Source organism: Mauremys mutica, chromosome 7 (assembly GCF_020497125.1).
Source record: "Mauremys mutica isolate MM-2020 ecotype Southern chromosome 7, ASM2049712v1, whole genome shotgun sequence".
Lineage (NCBI taxonomy): Eukaryota > Metazoa > Chordata > Testudines > Geoemydidae > Mauremys > Mauremys mutica.
In genome coordinates, this window is record NC_059078.1 from 113,279,611 (window position 1) to 113,300,454 (window position 20,844).

A 20,844-nucleotide genomic window follows, 5' to 3' on the forward strand; every position below is an offset into this window, starting at 1 on the left:
CAGGCCAGACAGTTTCCTGGTGAGAGGCGCTGTGTACTTAGGAGGAAATAAAATAGTAACGGTAAATAAATAAGTAAATAAATAAATAAATAAATAAATGCTGTTTTGACATCTGACCCAAGAAATGGCTTCTTGGCTAAATGGCACTTTCGTGAAGATGTTCCCATTGTTCGTTGATTTATCAAAAAAAAATTGCTACTCACTGAAATTAAGATATTTGTATCTGAGAAGAAGTGGGGGAGGGAGGAGTTATTAAGCAAGTCTTTCAGTAAGACACCTGATGATGGATAGTCAAACACAGAGTCTCCTGTAAACACAGAGAGAACCAAAAGGTATGAACTGACTCATAATTGTGTCAACACAGGTTGCAGACCCTTGGTTTATTTCAGCCTTCCTGTTTTTCCACAGATTTCTTTTCACACTGCACTTTTTAGACACAGTTTCTTTTCAATACACCTTAGTGGGGTGCAGAAGAATAGAAGTTTTCAGATTGAGAGGTAGACATTTTTACACACACACACACACACACACACAGAGTGACGGGTTTGGTCACAGAGACCCCCTTTGGGACTGTCACCTGACATGCTGGAATTACCTCTGAGCCCATTTTCCCTGCCAGCTTCAGACTCCAGAACCCTGCCTTGTTGAGCCAGACATGCTTAACACTCACTTAAAATCACTACCAGTATCTCAAAGCAATCAGCTGTGCACAGACCCTGTTCGACTACGCCACTGTGACAGAACCTGTCACAGTGGCCCATCACATGTAGGGTTGTTTTTTTCCACCCCCCGTCTCAAGAGCCTGACCCTGCAACTGATCCTCATGCAATTAGACCCACTAAAGTCAATGAGGTTTTTCACCTGAGGAAAGGTTGCAGGATTGGACCTGTGATTTGGAAATAGGTTGTCATGTGGACTGCTAGATCTTTTCCAAAAATCCAGTTTAAAGATCTCACAAAATTGTATAAAACTAAGCAGTACAGAGCCAAAAGAACTGCTCCATCCAATTTTCATCCTCAGTAACTTAAACAGTCATATATTAGGCTTAGGGCCAGACTGTGATATACCAGTACTCACGCTGAGTAGTGCCCAAGTCCTTCTGTAGTCTTATTAAAGTCAATGTGTAAAGTGCTACTCAACGGGAATAAGGGTGGCAGGATTTGGACTTTTTATTTCCATCTGTACAAAAAAATGCATCAATCACTATAATTTTTAATCAACAAATAATCTTTGCAGCAAAGCCACATCTGACCACTTTGCCCCAAGGGAAACTTTCTGTCTGCATTTTTTTTTCTGGTCCATTAATAAAAAGATACAGAGAAAACACATTTTAGGAGGGAACTGCCACAAATAAATGTCAGAAATGACACCCATACAGTATTTCAGAAACAATAAAAGTTGAGACAGATTGAATTTTTTAACGATCTTCCTTGAAGGTTATTGTGTGTTTCACTGCAGCAGGAAGTCTCATGCTGAACAGTTTTCCCCTTTAGGAGCCAAGATTAATTGAATAGCAGAGATAATTCCATATGCAAATGACAATATATTAAGTCCCCTTTGCTCCCAGCAGGTTCCGTACCTTCAGAAATTGTTCCAAAGTTTGCGTGAATATAGAGTAGGCAAGTGGCCATGAACTGGAAGAGGGTCTGTTTCTTTTTTTTTTTTTTTAAATGTCCATTGCCCTGCTTTAGCTCCCTTCAACCACATAGCAAGGGAAGTGAAATTTGCTGGAGGAGACCATGAAAACAGTTTAATAACTTTCCACATATTTTCCCTGCATAAATACTCGGCAAATCTGGAGTATAAATCATGCTATAGCACATTGGTCAAGTCCCATGAGTGCCACTGAAGTCAGACGAATTATGGTATTTGCTATCTCAGTTGTTACAATTTCTCGCCTTTCACTTATTCATTGCCAGTGTCTGGATTTACGTCAGAGGGGAAAAATAGGAGTTTCGCTAGCTAAAGTTAACCCCTTATTGCAGGAACGGTAACATCATGCTTTCCAGCAGCAATTTACAAGGATATACTTATTAACATTGCTCAGTAATGATGCAGTCAAGAAAATTTCCAGACGTGAGCAGGAGAGATTATATTCTGTGGAAACAGCAACAGGAAACTCCAATGCCAAACCTTTGTTTTATTGATGTGAAACAAATATTAAAGTAATTTTAAAAAAAGTTTTACAAGACCTATATAAAAGTGCATAAAGACAGTGCTGTGACATGTATGCTGGATGGCTACTGCTGAGCGAGTCTGCTTGGCTGTACGAAGTGTTTACTATTTGCATATTACCTCCAGAATAAACTAAATTATTAATGTTGAACCACACGGAAAGGCTCTCTGCTTTTGCCAAGTCTCCCTGATATAGGGCTACTTCTTTCAAGGCAATGTCGGGTGATGCAGAAAAGGATCCATTGCCACTCGGTAGAGCCTGTTATGCACAATGTTGGCCCTCGTATGAACCAACCAAAGAATCTGTTACATGTATCCTAAATTGTATAATGGAGATACACCTTGTAAACGCAAGTCCACTTTGGCTGCCAGGGCCTGAACACACAACCAGAGGGGCTTGGCCTTTGTCCTCTGCCTTGCAAAGGCATCTGTTGTCATGGTCAGTGCATCTTATGCCCATAACACCAATGTTAGTTTATAATGCCTCCTTCAGACACAGAAAAATGCATTGTTTGCACAATGAAGTTACAGGAGCTAAATGGAAGCTGCTCAGGTATGGAGAATATGTACTTTGTTTCTGCAATGTTTCTAAAAGAGAATAGGCCTCTTACCTATTGTTCTTCGGAGATCTTCACACAGGCTAATGTGAGGGAATTTCAAGATTTCCTTCCACTTTTTGCTTTTGCCTTTGCGCTTTCCTCCACCCCCTGCAGAAGAAGGAGAAGAGATGTCAGGATTATAATTTTTTTCAGTGCCATGCCCAATCCGCACCTGGGCTGTCCTCTCACTCAGACCTATTAGGCCAGTCACAGCCCCCATAAACACCTTTTGAGTATCACAGCTCTGTGAGAGTGGTAGTCAGAGTCAGTGTTCTGTTAGAAAAAGGCCCAGGCTACACTGATATTTGAAAATTGTATTGGCAGAGATAGGTCAAGGAGGCAATGTTTGGATCCAGACCTCGATTACTGAAGCCTAGAGTTCAGTCTGAGCCCCAGACAAGACCAACCAGTTTGAGAGTGCTTAACTGAGCTGTTCGCATGGCATTGCAACCCAAAGTGAATTCATGAAAATTAGACATTCGTCTGACGCTTCCACCACCTTAGACTTCATCTGAGGCACATCTGAATAACAGGCCCCTTCCGATTTTGAATCTGACCCAAGCCCCAAACCTAAGGAAGGCTTGGATCTGGAAGTCAAAATTCAACACCTCCTGTCCCCCACCTCATCCAGCCATAATCTCAAAGTGGCATCGCCTTTAGGAACTACACTCATGGATCACTGCTTACTGAGCAGGGTTAGTATTCATTTGAAAACAAAACAAAAACAAAAACAAAAAAACAAGAGAAAATTCAGTCAATTCACCCAAGTATACAAAGAAGAGATTCTTTTATCTTTTTCTCTTTCTTTCCTTTGCCCCTCCCTCCATCCCCCTCACCTTTCCTTTGGGCCCGATTGTTCTCATTGCAAAAAATAAGAGGCAGTTTGGAATTAATCTGAAGCCTGGATTGCTGCTAAATACCATTTTAAAATGTCGATTGCAAGCCAATAACAATAAATGTTTTCACCAGAGGGTCTCAAAAGTGAGCGACAACCGTTTATATAGAAAATAACGCAATATTTTTTCATACATCACTTCACCACAAAAAAAAAATAGTTCCCCACTGAGGATGAAGAGTCAGGACTCTGCGGGCGAGTGTGGGCTGCTTCGTGGCACTCCCCACACTGAGCTGCCTGGAGTCTGCGAAGTTCCTAAAGCCCTGAGCCCATGGGATACAAGTTGTGCAGAATTCTGCCTCTGCGACCCCAGCCGGAGTCAAGGCACCATGGATCTATGCAGGCTGCTGCCTCTGCTCCCACTGAGACCAGCCTTGGGTGAGTTACAAAGCCTCCCGAGCACTGCTGCTGAAGCTCCAGGTCGAGCGAAGTCACCCAGGGTTTCTCCACTCCGGGAGGTGAGACAAATTAGGGAAAGTTGTGATGTTAATTCCCTCCTGTGTGGATGCTCTCATTCAGAAGTAGAGAGACCTTTGTTCACTGAAAGGCCACTTTGCTTCAGAATGAGTGCATCCACACGGGGATTTAATGCGCTATGTGCTTTTACTTCACGGCTTTAGTTAATTCGCCTTAACTTGCCTGAATGTCCCCGTGCAGACAAGCCCCAGGGGTGAGAGTGGGCCACTCTCTCTCCCACATCCCCACCAGAGACTCCACTGCTGGCATCACTGCCTTCTCTGAACAATCTCTCTCGTGAGCATGTTTAACAACATCACCTCCCATCTCTCTAGTTTCTGTGCTCCCCTCCCCGTTTCATCTCTTTTTCCCCACAACTCCACCTAATTATATCATCCTCCACACTCCTCCTGCCTTCCCTCCACCTCTTGCCTTCCTACATTCCCCACACACCTCGCTTTTCAGTTCTGACACAGTAGTAACAATATCTGATCCTCCTGAGCATTCTCTACACTACAGATTCCACCAACGGACCTGCACTGGAATGATGTCTACAATCAGATTTTTTTGAACCCAAGATCTGGGGACAAAGAATGCATGGGCTGGGGAAACAGAGTCCTACCAGAATTTAGGGCGAGGCAGAATGGCAAGTGGGCCATCTGTCCAGGAATCAATCAGATGAGGTTTTGGACAATCAGTACCCAAATGATTTTAGGTCACATTCTCTCTCAGGCGCTAGCGTCTTCTAGAGCATCTTTAGTAGAGCTCTGCTTCTTACTGGGATCTCCAGAATTGTAGTACCTACGGGCTCACTCATTTCAGTGCAGGGACACAGCCAAATGCACTGTAATTATTGTCTTGCAGTGTAATGCTAAATGATTTCTCACATCTAGACTAGCTCAGTCTACTGAGGGTATTTTAATAGTCTCTCTTTTTCTTTCTCTGTCCCGACATTTTTAATTCTAACTTTTCTTTCTCTCTATCTTTTTCACCTTCTTCTTTTCCCATGATTACACCCCACCACAGGAAACAACGGGTGTAAAAAAAAAGGTGTAAATAAAAGTTTCTACATCAGCAATAATAAAGGGTATAGGAATGTGATGAGGAGGGTTTCACTCTCATCACAGTTCCTGCCACGTGTCTATCCCAATTAGACAGGCTGTGCAATCACAGAGAATGAATATTCTTCTAAATCTGAAACCCCAGCTGTTTTTTCTGAGATTTCCCTCAGTGCTGTATTTACTGTGATTCAGTCTCTGCTCACAAAATCTGATTCACATAATTCTACTTTAGATGCCATGACACGTCGAGTGACTAATTCAGAGCCAAGTTCATCGTTAGTGAGCTGGGAGAGACGCAATCGTAGATTGAGAGTATGGTGGATACTACATGATTTTGCAGACTAAATAAGGGGTGTTGATTCAACAGGTAACAGAATATTACATGGGAAGCTTGAAAGCTTTGGAAGTTTTGCAAAAATCATGGAGTTTTTGGGGCACTTCTGATCATGTAAATACAACCTTTCCACAATATGAGATAGAGGGGAGTTCTTTCTGAATCATGACTAGCTCACTTCTCTGTTCTCTTGCCTCTGTGACTAACGGCTTTGTCGTTTAAGGGCTTGGTAAGCCCACATCCTGAATACCGTGTGTAGATCTAGTCGCCCCATCCAGAGGTGAAAGTAACTTAAAGGATTTACCAAGGTCGCTGGAGTCCTGAGCGGGGGCGAGGCCTCAACCAGAAGGGACGAGGCCTTTCAAGATTTAAAGGCCCTAGGGCTCCAGCTGTGGCTGGGAGCTCCAGAGCCTTTAAATCACCCCAGAGCTACCAGCTGCAGAGGTCCTCTTCAGACCCCATTGTAAAAATCACTTATTCCAGGAATGTTTTCTTCCTTCTAACCCAGGGGTAGGCAACCTATGGCACACGTGCCAAAGGCAGCACGCAAGCTGATTTTCAGCGGCACTCACACTGCCCGGGTCCTGGCCACCAGCCTGGGGGGCTCTGCATTTTAATTTAATTTTAAATGAAGCTTCTTAAACATTTTTAAAACCTTATTTACTTTACCTACAACAATTGTTTAGTTATATATTATAGACTTATAGAAAGAGACCTTCTACAAATGTTAAAATGTATTACTGGCACACGAAACCTTAAATTAGAGTAAATAAATGAAGACTCGGCACACCACTTCTGAAAGGTTGCCGACCCCTGTTCTAACCACTGATAACTTTGATTTTACTCTCTTTCCTGAACTACTGCCTCATGCCTTGTCTTGTGTTTGTTTGCCTTGTTTACTGTAGATTGTAAACTTTTGAGTGTCCAACACTATGATGATATAGCTCCATGGGAATTTACTGCACTATATAAATATTTATTAACTAGTTGTGGGGGCAGATCCTCAGGTTGTGTAAACAATGGAGCTATGATAAAATACACCAGATTAGGAACTGCCCCACTGAGAATAAATGGGCCAAAGATTTTAGGATCAATCATTCTTTTTTTTCTTTTTAAAGCCACCCTCACAGAAATTCTCAAGATGTGCTTTCAACTGTAGCAGCACAAATCAGTGCAGTACATTATAAAGCAACTCTTCACCTGAAATGTCAGTTTCAATATTGTGGGTGGGGGAACCTGACCACGATGAGGCAGAAGGACTTTTAAAATGCATTTGATTTAAAATATATATTGATACAGACAAAATGGATGATGCATTTTTTACATTAATTTGCATCACAATCTGGGAAGGGCTCCTAGGTCCCTAGTTACAACTGTGACTGATGCATGGTATAGCCAGTGAGTTCTTTTCTCTTCTGTGCCCCATCCTATAAAAAGCAACAGCCTTCTCTGATGAATGATTTGCTCTTAGCTAAATGCAACGTGGTGTTACTATTTTGCCTGTGACGTCTTTATGTTAAAAGATGCTGATCAACTGCTTTAATCTACCTGACCTTTCGGCTCTCAGCCTCTCTCATGGAGCCAGCAGCACTTGCTGGCTCCAAATGTAATTCTAGGGTGTTTGAAGGACATAATGCATTGAGACAGCTGAGACAGGGTAGATTGTCTGGCAGAGTTAAAAGCTAAAAGGGAAGGTTTCTCTGAATAGTTTGGTAATTGTGCAGGTTGCACAAGTAAAGGCTTTTCACTTGCCTTGATTCCTGTCTTTACGCTGTCTACCCAGGCCAGGACGATCTGCAAAACCAGGACGAATAGCAAAACCTGACAAACCTGCTGTGTTTTATATGCTAGTTTTATCATGAGGGGGTGGGGTGGCTGATTTGAAACCTCAGTTTGATGATGGCAATACAAGGTGAAATGCCAACAACAGTGTGAAATCTCAGTGCTGTTACTGGGCATTCACGTAATGACCGGCATACTGAGGAGTGAAGCTAATTTTTCATTATGCCATCCAGTCCTACAGGCAAAAGTATTTTCTCTATGCAGAAGTTACTGAAAAAATACATGGCCTTTTTAGTGTCAGATATTCAGATCCCTTGTGGCAAATCTCTCTCTTTTCTCTGTATGTATGTTAAATAAAAACATGCATACAAAACATTTAGGACTAGGAACTGCCCTTAATCCAACCTGGCTAATTATATGGTCCCCACCACTGTAGTACATGGACATTTACCATCACACAAGAAGATACATCTAGTGCAGCAGAGGGGGTATTGTCTCCATGCCCATTTAATCATTGGCCTTTCTTCTGTCACTGCCAATTGGGGCACTACCAGTGATGTAGACACCTTTCAACTTGGCAACAGACTGTACTGATGCAACCAACTTGTTTCACATGAGCTGCTGAACAGCCGCTACATAGCAACGATTTCTAGTTGTGACAGAGAAGGGTTGGTTTGAACCAGCGGCCTAGCAGATTTTATCTATTTTGAGGTAATGAATAAATAGACCAAAAAAAAACAAAAAAGACTGAACTCTGGGTGGTATTGTGGTCTGATTTGTTAAGACCTTGTGATTTATTCCATCAGGGTGTAAATATTTACTTAGTGCACTTTATATACACTCATTTGTATTTCATAGAATCACAGAAGATTAGGGTTGGAAGAGACCTCAGGAGGTCATCTAGTCCAACTCCCTGCTCAAAGCAGGACCAACCCCAACTAAATCATCCCAGCCAGGGCTTTCTCCAACCAGGCCTTAAAAACCTCTAAGGATGGAGATTCCACCACCTCTCTAGGTAACCCATTCCAGCGCTTCACCACCCTCCTAGTGAAATAGTGTTTCCTAATGTCCAACCTAGATCTCCCCCACTGCAACTTGAGACCATTGCTCCTTGTTTGGTTTGACCTCTCCAGTGTACTCTCACACTGGAGGGTGGGGGTCGGGAGAGGTCAGGAACAACTCGGCCTGGGAGGCCCCAGCCTGGCAAGCCTATGGGCATGCTGCAGTGGGAGGAGGGGCTTAAAAAGAAGATGCTGCAGCCCAGCCGGGGGGCAGGTGGAGAGAGACAGACTGGTGCTCGCTGCTGCGGAACGACTATGCTAGGAGGGTATCCCCAGGAGGAGGGCCACTCCATGAAGCCAGGAGTCTCTAGCCTCCAGAGGCCCATAGGCTGGGTTGCAAGAACCACAAGCCACAACATACCCGAAGCAGGGACCGAGCGGTAGGAAGAGACCCAGGGAAGAGTTAGCTGGACTGCAGGCAGAGGTGCTGGAACTAGGGGTGCCCCGGCTTGAAGTGGCTTCCATCATATACAGGGTTTACCGTTTGATTCAGTGGCTCTCAGCACCCCCACTATACAAGTTGTTCCAGCACCCCTGACTGCAGGTGGTGGGCGCCTTCCTTACGGTGCCCAAGGGAGCCCTGCGTTGGAAGCCAGTGGAGTGGGAGGGCCTGGGTTTCCCCATCACTAGGTGGGGCTGCTGCCACAGACTCTAACCACTAGGCAGGGGCTCAGCCACTCACAGCACCAGGGCTGGTGCTACCATTAAGGCGAACTAGGCAGTTGCCTAGAGCACCAACATTTGGGGGCGCCAAAAAGCAGTGCCCCCCAATTTTTTTTTTTTACAGCGGTTCCTCCCCGAGCACGCGGGTCGCTGCTCCACTTCTCCTGCCTCCCAGGCTTGCAGCACCAATCAGCTGTTTGGCACCGCAAGCCTGGGAGGAGAATTAGAGCAGGGGCGGCATGCTCGGGGAGGACGCGGAGCAGAGGTGAGCTGGGGTGGGGAGGTGCTGCACGGCTCCCCGGGGAGGGGGGGAGCTGCCGCGGGGGGGGCGCCTCAGGGCGGAGGTGGGGCGGGGATCTGCCGCAGGGCTGGTGGGGGTGCAAGGTGGAAGTTTCACGCCCTAGGCAAAACTTCCTTGCACTGACCCTGCACAGCACCATATAAGAATCTCTCTGAAGATCTGAATATAGTGCCTACTCAGCTGCAATTAAACACCACACATTTAAAATACAAAACATTAAAGAACAATCTGCCCAAGCAGACATCAACTGAAACCCTCAAAGGCTCTGGCAAACCTGCCCTCAGGCAAACCACACACTCCAGTTAACACATTCTACAGGGAAAAATGTATTCAAAACATCTTAATGGCCCCAAAAGTGGTGCAAGAAAAATTGGACCTCATATATGGACCTCATATATGGTGCAATGAATGGACCTCATATATGGATTAAAAGCAGCCAATGAGGGATTCAGACAGACTTCATGTGGCAGAGAGTTCCACAGCTCAGGTCCCCCAACAAAGCAAGCTCTGCTGCTGAGCTGATCATGACCAACACTAAACATTCAGGACCTGCGAGGAAGCAGAGAAATTGCTGTCTGGCATAGCAGGGGTTAAAAAAACCTTTGGGTTTAGCTCGCCCGGCCCCACTATACCTGCAGCCAATGCCAGGCCTGGAGTGGGGAGAAAAGAAAGGAGACTGGCTCGGTTTGGGGCTGACTAGCGAGGAGGCAGGAGTTCTCTGTCTGCCTGCCCAAAGGGACAGATCAGCAACCTGCCAGCCAGCACAGCCACTTGAGGCAAGTAAGGGCTCCCCTGCCAAGAGGGATCTGCAAATAAGCCTCACGGGCGGGGCAACTGGACTACTGGGGCCATGCCCCAATCTAAAGAGACTTGAAGGAAAAAGCCCAGGGAAGAGGGTCTCAACAACCCCCACCACCACCACCACCACCAGGAGGGAGACCCATCGCCCCTGTTTAGGGGTTGACCTACTCAGGGTCCTGGGCTGAGACCCAGTGGAGAGGGAGGGTCTAGGTCTCCCTACCACCCCTCGTAGCCTTACAGAGTGAAAAACCAGTGATCTAGCCACTAGGCCAGAGAAGACCCTATCAGAGGACCTGATTCTCATTTATACTTGGGTTCCTTGACTCTGGCAAGGAAAAGAGGCCTTAAAGTGGGAGTAAATGTAGGTTACATTATGGCCACTTTTGGTGCTGGAGTGGTGTCAAGGGCCTTCAGTGTAAATGAGAATCAAGCCCCAGGAGTCAATCTGCTATGGCTGATCAGACTTGTGGGCAAGAGAAATGGTTGAGTGGCAGTCACGCAGTTAAAGTGATTGTTATTAAAGAGTCATCTTTTACCCTGTTATTTCTTTTCTAGATATAAGGATTTTTTTCTGTGGGTAAATGTTTAGTTTTTAACAGTGACTACTGCGGGACAGAATTATGAAGGGCTTTAAATAACAGTAGTAAGATTGTGATGTGTCTTTTGGTCCTCTAACAGCCTGTGTAGACGATGGAGAGCCACCATCAAACAACTGTAAGCGCCTAGACTCCAAATAGGATGTTATTTATGAAATTCACACACCTCTGGGTCTGGAGGACTGAACGTGAATTGCATCTGCCATTAATTCTCAAATAAACAGTGATGGGATGCTTTCCAAACTGAAGCTGTCAAGCATGTATATCTATAGCAACATGCAGATGGATTTGTGTGGAAATGTGCCGTGATATTCACAAACACAATTAACAAAATCTTGGACTAGTCTGCGAGCCATGCTCAGCTTTTGCATTTTGATATATGATGGTAACTACAGAATTTGATTCTCTTTGGAGAGCGTATTTTGGGCTTTTGATGGTATTTCATAAGTCACAGACACTAACTTTCTTCATTGTACTGGGAGTAGTAAATTAGGAGATTATTTTGGAGATTCCAATGATTCTATAAAGTTTTCCAAAAACAGATTAGCTATGGGGATCCCCTAATATGTTGTATGGCTAAAATAAGCTTCCTATTTTCTTTTCCCCAGGGTGAAGGGATGGGATTGTGTGAGAAAAAACTCCTTTCATGTTTGTAATAGGAACCATTTTTATTTTTTATAATACATTTCTATTGGAGAATAGGCAGGGTAGATGGGCAACAAGAATGATTAGAGGCATGGACAAACCTCTGTATGAAAAGGGTCTAAAATACTGGGATTATTTACTTTAGCGAGGAGATAAATAAGAAGTGGACATGTAAAAGATGCACAAAATAATGAATGAGATAAAAAAAGGTGGCTTGGCAACTTCTCTCACCATCTCTTATAATACAAGCAAAAGGGGACGTTCAGTGTAATGAAAGGTAGCTCATTGGAAATGGATAAAAAAACCATTCCTTTTTAATGAAATGTGCAGTTAGCTTGTGGAACACCTTGACAAAAGATATCATTAACTCCAAAATGTTAGTGGGATTAAAGAAAGGACTGAACGTTTATATGGATAACGACAGCAGCCAGAATTACAACTGAATGGATTTACAATTTATTTTTTTTAAAAGAGTGCTTTGGAAGATATATAAACCCTCATGCGTCTGGGAATAAACCACACATAATTAATGAGGTTGAGAGGAAACTTTCCCTGAAACAGTAGCTGCTTATTGGAGGGTTTCCTCTGATGCCCCTGGTACTGACCACTCTCAGATACAGAATACTGGACTGGATTGGTAATTCTATTGTTCCTATGGCAATGGAAACATCTAGGGTGGTGCTCATATAAATCAGACCCCAGTTTCAATAGGACCACTCATTTCTAAAGCCATAATGTCTGGGCTTTGCATCAGATGTCATTTTACATCTCCAGAGAAGCATAAAGCAGACATGGTGTCTGATGCAAAACCCTCTGAACACAACAGGGGCCTTTCTGTTGATTCCAGTGGGCTTCGGATCAGGCCTTTACTGAGAGACAGGATCTGCCTTGAAGCCTTAACAATTTTTCTACCCCTACAGGTGGCCTCACCAGATCAGAGATTGATTAAAGCTGGCTGGAAACCAGAAATTCTATTGCATGGGAAATACTGGCATTTCCAAATTTGTTTACATTCTGAATCACAACAAAAAGTTGACATTTCATAATTTTTTGTGGAACAAAAATGTCACAAAATTTAGATTTGGGAATAATGAAATATTTTCTTTTGAAAATGTAAAATCATTTCATTTCAAGAAGGTGAAATGTCCCATTTCTCTACTGTTGAAACAGGCAATATACAATATTAAATATTAAAATTATTGTAATATAATTAAATAGCGAAAACATGAGAGAATTATTTGTTTTCAACAGTTTTCCCTCAAAATATCATCAAAATCAAAATGTTTTGATTCAAATGAAACTGTGTTTTCTGACAGAAAACCGTTCCGTTTAAAATGTTCTGACTAGTTCTAGTTTTGATACATTTGCTGAACAGCATAGTGGAAGCCTTAGTTGTGCCTGTTTTGAGTGTGTGGGGAAGAGAAACCGGTCTCAGTTCTTCAGGGCTGGCAACTTTCTCCAGCATTAAAATCATATGAAAAGTAAAGAACTCAAAGAATGTTCTCCCGGGACCTACACCCAATTTCCTACTTTCACCACCACTTCCTTTAACCTAAATGACTTGCACAACTAGAATATATATTGAACATAAAGGTCCAGCTTCCTCTTCCTAACAGTTCTCCAAAGAGTGAGCACAACCTTGCGCTCCACACAGCTTGCTTGTAAAGAGCTTGATAACATCGCTTCAGGAAGGAACCATTTTTAACAACAGCTTTTTCAACTTATGACCTGCCTTATAAATGTATTACCCTGTTTTAGAAATGCATCCAAAGCTGCTGGCTACAGTTTAAGAACTTGATCCTGAAAATACTTCAGCAGGTGAGTGACTTCACTCAGGTATGCACGGAACTCTTGTGACAACTCACATGAATAAAGGCACTCATGTGCTTAAGTGTTTGCAGGGCTAGCCTTGAAATCCAGAATTCCCAGAAGAGCTCTGGTCCCATTTAGATACCAAAAAGAAGTGGCTAGATTTTTGAATGCGCTCAGCCCATTGGGTGCAAAACTCTCTTGGAAATCTGGCTTTTCAGGTCACAATGGGAGCTGTGGGGGACAGAGCGCTTGTGAAAAATCTGGCCCTTGTGCGGATACCCAAATAGGAGTTCAGCTCTCTTGAAAAACTGGGCCCCACTGGTAGATGCTGAGCACTTGAAAATTTGGCCCTGAACTCTAGAAATTCTGGGCTCCCATGTCCATGTCGGAAAGAGCTGTGTGGGCTTTTTCTCCTGCAGAAATCTGTCGTGCATGGTCTCCAAAAAGAACTTAGGTTCCCATTTTATCCTTGTTCATGTGATATTTGTTTTTTACTGCGGGTATTTCTGAGCCATGGAGATCAGACCCAAATCCAAAATTTCCCACAGTGTGGGAGGAAGTTCCATTTAGGAACCATCCCGCCTTTAACCAACTGCTTCAAAATTAATTTCCTATTGACTTGATTATGGGGTGGGGAGGTATTAATAAATGTGATGAAAAGTTAATGATCTGGGACAGAAAATATCTTCCCTAATCTGACTGATTATTAGTTCCAGCTAATTGCTGGGAGCCTGCAGATGTTCTGATAAGTACCCCAGAAATCCAGCTGTTATTTGTTCATAAACAAACAACAACGTGTGCATTACTTATTTCAGAGTCAGGAAAACAACAAGAAAGAACCAATGTCAAGTCTCCATGAAGAAGGCATCAGAGTGAATCTCTCAAGCTGCAAGATCCTCCATCTTGCTTCCACTCATAGCCCTGCTTCCTAGCACACAGAGAGGCAGACTAAACATTTAAAGATGCAGTACACCCCATCATAACTATACAGAGCCTGATTCCTGGTTATCTTACAGCCCTTTTTTCACCATCTCTGGCAGCAAAAAGATGTTGTAAAGCAACTTCCCAGGGCCCGCAGGGAATATCCTTGCCATTGCATCCCCCTATCTCCTGCAACAGGCCTCAGCATATGGGATGCTCCAGCACGGGATAGACATGTATGAGAAAGTGGGTGTTGTGGGAGTGAGACAGAGTGGCTGGTGCATTCTTATGCTGTGGTGTGTCTGCATCACTGCAGTGGTCCATAGGAGCCATTGTATCCGTTGCATAGTGCCAGGCCTAGAATTGTCCCTGCTCTGGTGCTGGGATAAATCCCTCTGATACTCCACAGAAGGCTTGTACAAACTGTGTGAGCCTCTTGGGTTGCAAACTTGGGCTGAGAGTCTTATGAGAATGGGTTGACTTGCAGAATGTCTTGTACTTCCTGCTCAGAGTAGCTTCCAGAACATTCTCTTTTCAGGCCGTTCAGCACTTCCAGAGCCAACCAGAAATACAAATAACCCACCATTCTAGTATCAGTAGTTTCTATTTGAGTTCAGAGCCTACCAAGCTTAGGGGTTGGGGGGGTAGTGTCTTATTGTTCAAAATCCCCTGCCCATTGCTAATCACTGATCTCTAATTTGTTCGTCTCTAAGGTGCCACAAGGACTCCTGTTCTTTTTGCGGATACAGATTAACACGGCTGCTACTCTGAAACCTGATCTCTGATACACATTTGTGTTATCTGGGGAGCAGACTAAGTGTGGGAGAAAAGGTGTCACGCTGCTTTTCAATCAGAAGAGGTGGCCGGTAGAGAACACAGCATTCCACGCAAGAGCTGTGGACCCCAGCTTGTTAGCCCTGTGACGACTGAAGGCTACCCATGCCTGAACTTAAAGGAGCCTTGTCAGGACACAGAAGCAGCATGAATTGAAGAACTGGCTTCCCCTCTCTTCACATCAAAAATAGATAATTTCATTGTACGTGTGCTGCAGCACTCTCCTGCAGAACTCCAAGTCCTTAGCCAGTAAACATTTGACAGCACTGCTGCACCCACACAGCACCCTGGTGGGGAACATTCTCATGCACAGGTCCATTTGTTCAAAGTGGGTTCCCCCCACCAATATGTAACTTAATTCCACAGCCACAGGAAGAATTCACATGCAATATTCAAAGATACGAAGGGGAGTGTCTCCATGAAAATCAGTTTGAAATGCCAATTAAGATCAAACATATGGAAACTGCAGTTAATTGGCTGGCCCAGACAAGCCACATGCCATGCACAGTGGATTAAAGATAGGCTGGCTGGCTAGCGAGCTAGCTGGGCAAGGATGGAGTAGCTGCTGATCTGGATGGAGAGAGACATCTTTGTAAACAGAGACGGCAGCATTTTGGGATCTCAAGTGGCACCTTGATACTAAAGGGTTAATAACACAGGCAGCAAAAACAATTTATGGGCACTTACTGGGTTGACTGGGCATTGCCCATGAGTGCCATCTCTTAATTTATTATGCAGCCTGACTTCCTTTACTACCCGGCAACAAGGTACCCAATAGCTCCTATTACTGGATCACAGCAATACATCAGGCAAAATCAGAAATACTACAGCGTCGGAAACGCGGCCCTTAAAAACAATGAAGAAACTGCCCAAAAGACTACAGTAACACGATTTTATGCTGCAGAATTTAGGCTCATTGTTGTCAAAGGTTGGAGAAAAGATTCTGAGGTAATTTGCAAAAGCTAAGTGATTATCTATTGTAACAGACTGCAGTGCTCATGGTTCACTTCATTCTGTCACAGCATTCTGCAGGTTGCAATTGCAAATAACGAGCAGAACGTATCCAGTTCTCTAGGATCTCGGAGTACCCCAGGCTGTATGAAAAGATCAGGCAGAGCTTTGGTAAGCGAAGTTAGTAGTAGCAATGTACTATTTTCACTCATTCATGAGTGTTTCCATAGTTACCAGTGCAGAAGGGCTCAACAAGAAAGGCTGAAAAGAAAAGAGAAAATTAGGAGGGACAGGGAAATAAATAAGAGGAGCCTTATTACAGATCAAGCTGGTCGGATGGTTTAGCTGCTTTGTTAATGGAGTGCCAGAAAGCAGTGAATAAAGAGAGATGGGATTTAATACTGTGTTGGTTATGCTTTAATTTCAGATGACGCTGGCAAGTGCTGTCTCTCAGCCTCCCTCTCGCAAACACCCACCTGAAAAATTCGCTGCAACTAGCACCATTTTAATGAACTGAACACATAAGCCTCGTGCCAGTGATGGATTAACTCTTTTCCTATTGCTGTAGGGAATCATAGAAAGGTAGGGCTGGGAAGGGACCTCGATAAAGTATTGCCTTCCACCCTGGACTCACGGCACCCAAAAGGGATTTACAAACTGGGTACTGATTCCAAAACTGGCAAAGCTCCATTTATACACACAAACGCATGGGACCCAGCACCAAGTTACCAGAGACCCAGCCAATGGGAAAAACCACAATGGAAACAGGAACAATTACTGAAAAGAAGAGGGACAGGGCATCCTCCATGAGGGGGGCCCCCATATTGGAATATATCCCCTCCATGGTCACAAATAGCCCATCCTTCAGGGCCCAGTTTGTTACCCAGGTGTTGGGAATGGGATGGGCACAGTCGTCCCAGGCTGGTATTTATGGGGATGAAGAGACAGTGTGGCCTAATGGATAGGGCAATGGCATAGGAGCCAGGAGACCTGGCTTCTAGTACCAGCTCTGTCACCCAGGTTCAGACCAAATGGTGCATATATTGGGCTGAGGAGCCAGTGAGGCAAGGCTACCATTATGACTGGACGCCCCTAAGACTGAATTCCCCCTAAATATATTTAAGAGGGGGTAGTGTTTACCTTTTGATTTTATTTCCAGTTGGTTATTTTCCGATTTCAGAGTGAGTGGATGCTGCTAGGTTATTTTTATGGGCTAAATCACAGCTTCGAAGACTACACGCCCAAGCACGGGAATAAACAGGAGTTACACCCTTGCACAAGCTATCCAAACCTTGTGTCCCCGTGCAGAGAGGCAAGCCCCTGCTGCCTCCCCACTTACTCCCCAACTCCAGAGTAGGTGGGCAGGGAATGGGTGGCAAATGAGTGAAGCCTTTCCGCTATCACCATGCTCCCTGGCCTGCACAAGGGGTATCGTTGTTTACTGCCAGGAGAGGCTAAAAGCTACTTACTACCCCATCCAGAGCAAGGAGGCAGCAGGGAAGGAACTGGGACTCAGAGGGGTGTCTGTTACAATACGTCCTGGAGCTACTCCTGAGGGAACGCAGTTCACTTTTTGCTGCTTGCTCAGGGCTGGCCTAAAGTGACAATCCAGGCCAATGGGAGTGTATTTATAAGAGCGTCAAAAGCACCTAGAATCAGGGATAGGCACTTCTGAGACATATTATAAATCTAAATAAATAAACCATGTACACCATCTCTCTCTTGTGCCAGCTGGAGGTTGCTCCTTGTTTGCGGTTACCCTTGGCCCTAGCCCATAGGGATGGCTCACTTGATGATTACCTGTTCTATTCATTCCCGCTGAAGCACCTGGCATTGGCCATTGTTGGAAGACAGGATACTGGGCTAGGTGGACCATTGGTCTGACCCAGTATAGCCGTTCTTATAGGTCAGTGTGTCATGATCTGAGACAGCCTGTTACCAACTTCCATTACAAAGCATCAAAGAATCCTGTGGCACCTTATAGACTAACAGACGTTTTGCAGCATGAGCTTTCGTGGGTGAATGCCCACTTCGTCGGATGCAAGAGTGGAAATTTCCAGGGGCAGGTAAATATAAGCAAGCAAGAAGCAAGCTAGAGATAACGAGGTTAGATCAATCAGGTCAGAACCAGACTAACACGGTTACCTCTCTGATACATTACAAAGCATATGTCTCGCCCTGGTGATGGGTAAAGGCTAAGGCTCTGAGGGTACGTCTACACTTACCTGCCGGTTCGACGCGGAGAGTTCGACTTTTTGGAGTTCGAACTATCGCGTCTGATCTAGACGCGATAGTTCGAACTCCGGAAGCGCCGCGGTCGACTCCGATACTCCACCTCGGCAGAAGGAGTTGGCGGAGTCGACGGGGGAGCCGCGGAGTTCGACCCCGCCGCGTCTGGACGGGTGAGTTGTTCGAATTAGGGTACTTCGAATTCAGCTACGCTATTCACGTAGCTGAATTTGCGTACCCTAATTCGAACCCCCTTCTTAGTGTAGACCAGGCCTGAGTAAAGAAAACTCTAGGACAGCTTGTGGGGAATGTCAGTGAGCAGATATTCACAGGAATCTGTCCCCCTACCCAAAAATCAGTGACATGTCAGAGGCCACCAGCTTAATTGACCAAGGAGTTACTGTTGATGAGATGAAAACAAAATTATTTGAGGAGGATCTTAGATTGCTGACATCATCAATATAGGCCAAATCGTGCTCCCACTGAAGTTAGCTGAAGGGAGCTTTCCCACTGACTTCAGTGGAAGCAAGATCAAGTTCTGTGGGCCTGATCCAGCACTCATTAAGTATCCTTTTTTTAAAAATTACAACGCAAACATAGTCCTTAAATACATTAGAAAATAAATAAATACATTCAGGGGGTGGGACTTGTACTCCTATAATTTGGCACGGTTGGTTTCATCTCGTTTTGAAAAGAAAATACAGAGATTGACAAAAATAATTGTCTGTGGAAATGCTTTTTTAAAAAATGTAATTGTCTGTGGAAATGCTTTTTAAAAAAATGTAATTTAGAAAGTAAAAGCTTTCCTTTGGGATTTCCTTCCTCCAGAAAATGCTTCGCTTTCATTGTCCCATGTAAGCCTAGTTTTTCGACGTTGCATTTTTGAGAAGCAAATGGCATCGTGAGAGAAATAACAAAAATGGGAAATACCAGGAGCACATTTTTATCCTGTTAATGACATTTTGTGAACTCTGTTAACAATTTGCCATTGTAATGAACTTTCACGGCAAGAATGAGGCCTACTCACTTTGTTTGCAGGTTTTTTAATCTCATTTCAATTCAGATTTTAATGTGGAAAACGGAGCTTTAAAAATAATGTGAAAGCTTCTCTTTGTTTTAAGGTTCTAATTTAAAGCTAGTCATGTTAGTTCTGAGCTATGTTGTGTAATAAATTGAAGGGCACATCTTTCCTTTTCATCTGAGAACATGTGAACCCATCTAGCACTTAATTTAAACCACAAATGCAAAGGAGGAGGTTTTTCTGGGTTATAAAAGACACAGTATCAGTGTATCTGATCATTTCCAGTACCTTTAAAATAACTCCTTGCATCATAAATCATTCCTCTTAACATGGGACATGTTGATGTCTTCAATTAATAATTGTAATATAGAACACTGCCAACAAGGATATGCAACACTGAATTAGGTAACTAAACACTATACGCACACACATATATAGTTTTAACAGTGTATTTCTGAAGCGATTAAGTCAACCAGGGAACAGACACATTTGTTTTTTAAAATAAATCTGTGTAGTCCCTAACTGAGCTAATTATAATGGCAACTTTTACACTGCTGTATTTAAGAGTCATGCCAATACGTCCATGACAAACCATTATGTTCATGTGCTTCTAACTCAGATATAAAAGTTTGCTTTATACGGTCATATTCAATCCTAACTCCAACAAAAGAGAAGTCAGTAGTAGGTGGAGTTTTCTGTTTATTTGGGGGGGTTTTGGTCTCAATATACTTTAAAAAACAAAAAGACTTGTTTTATGACATATTTTTCCAGAATTGGTGAATTAATCGTTTTTGCCATTTAAAGAAATAAAATCTGGAAATAACTGAGAATTGGCATTAACGTACAATTGTATACATGCTAGCGTTCATGCAGCACCTTTGTCACTCATCAGACAGTATACAGTTTCATCTCTGAAGGAAGCCCAGTACATTTGCAGACTAAACAATCTCCACTAAGCCTTGACGTATTCCTTTACAGGGAGGGGAGGTGGGTTAGGATCATAAATTAAACATTTGCCCAATTCATTCCACATTGCACAGTTTAAAAACTGACTTGACAGTTTGCTGCCATGAACTGAATAGTATGTGCATCACTGCCCTCTGCTGATGGAATCAGAAATGTTTCACTGTGTGTCATAGTTCCTATGCTGCTATCAGTGAACCTAAACTAATGGAAGATATTTTCAGAGTAGGAGGATGTCACATTTCTCCTCTGTGCTGTTGTAAAGTTGACAAACGGGTATGATGGCACATAGTGACAAATATGAAGACCTAGGTGGCCACAAGTTACATTACATGGTCCATTAACCCCCTCTGTAACAATGTAATGCCATTCATTTAAATGGTATTCATTAAAAAAATCATTCATTTTAAATGGTTTTAATTCTCTGATTTTTACACTCACAAAAGCCAAGAAATTCAGAGTTTTTACATGGAAACTCCAAGCTGTCTTATCTGGCAACTCAGCCTGCACAGCAGCACACAGAATGTAACATAACAGAACTGACCTAAGACTCCTGCGGTATCTAGACACAGCTCTACAAGGCACGAATGGCACATCAGTCTGAACTCTGGATCTCCTTGGATTTGTTAGCTCAGTTTCTTAAGGGCACTTAAATTAACTTTTATTTATTTATTTTGCAGTTGATATTTAGCCTGCCCTACCGGGAAACAACAGACTATTCCCACTCATGGACATTAAACTCTA

General features: G+C 43.6%; 1 protein-coding gene across 4 annotated transcripts in view; it reads right to left on the reverse strand.

The window, feature by feature from the left end:
• GRK5 (G protein-coupled receptor kinase 5) overlaps window positions 1-20,844 on the reverse strand; it is a 224,545-nt gene that overhangs the window by 124,070 nt on the left and 79,631 nt on the right. For all 4 annotated transcript variants that reach the window (XM_045023312.1, XM_045023309.1, XM_045023310.1 and 1 more), the window contains exon 2: window positions 2,787-2,882. In XM_045023312.1, coding sequence (XP_044879247.1) covers window positions 2,787-2,882 — 96 coding nt within the window. The remainder of the gene's footprint in view (window positions 1-2,786; window positions 2,883-20,844) is intronic.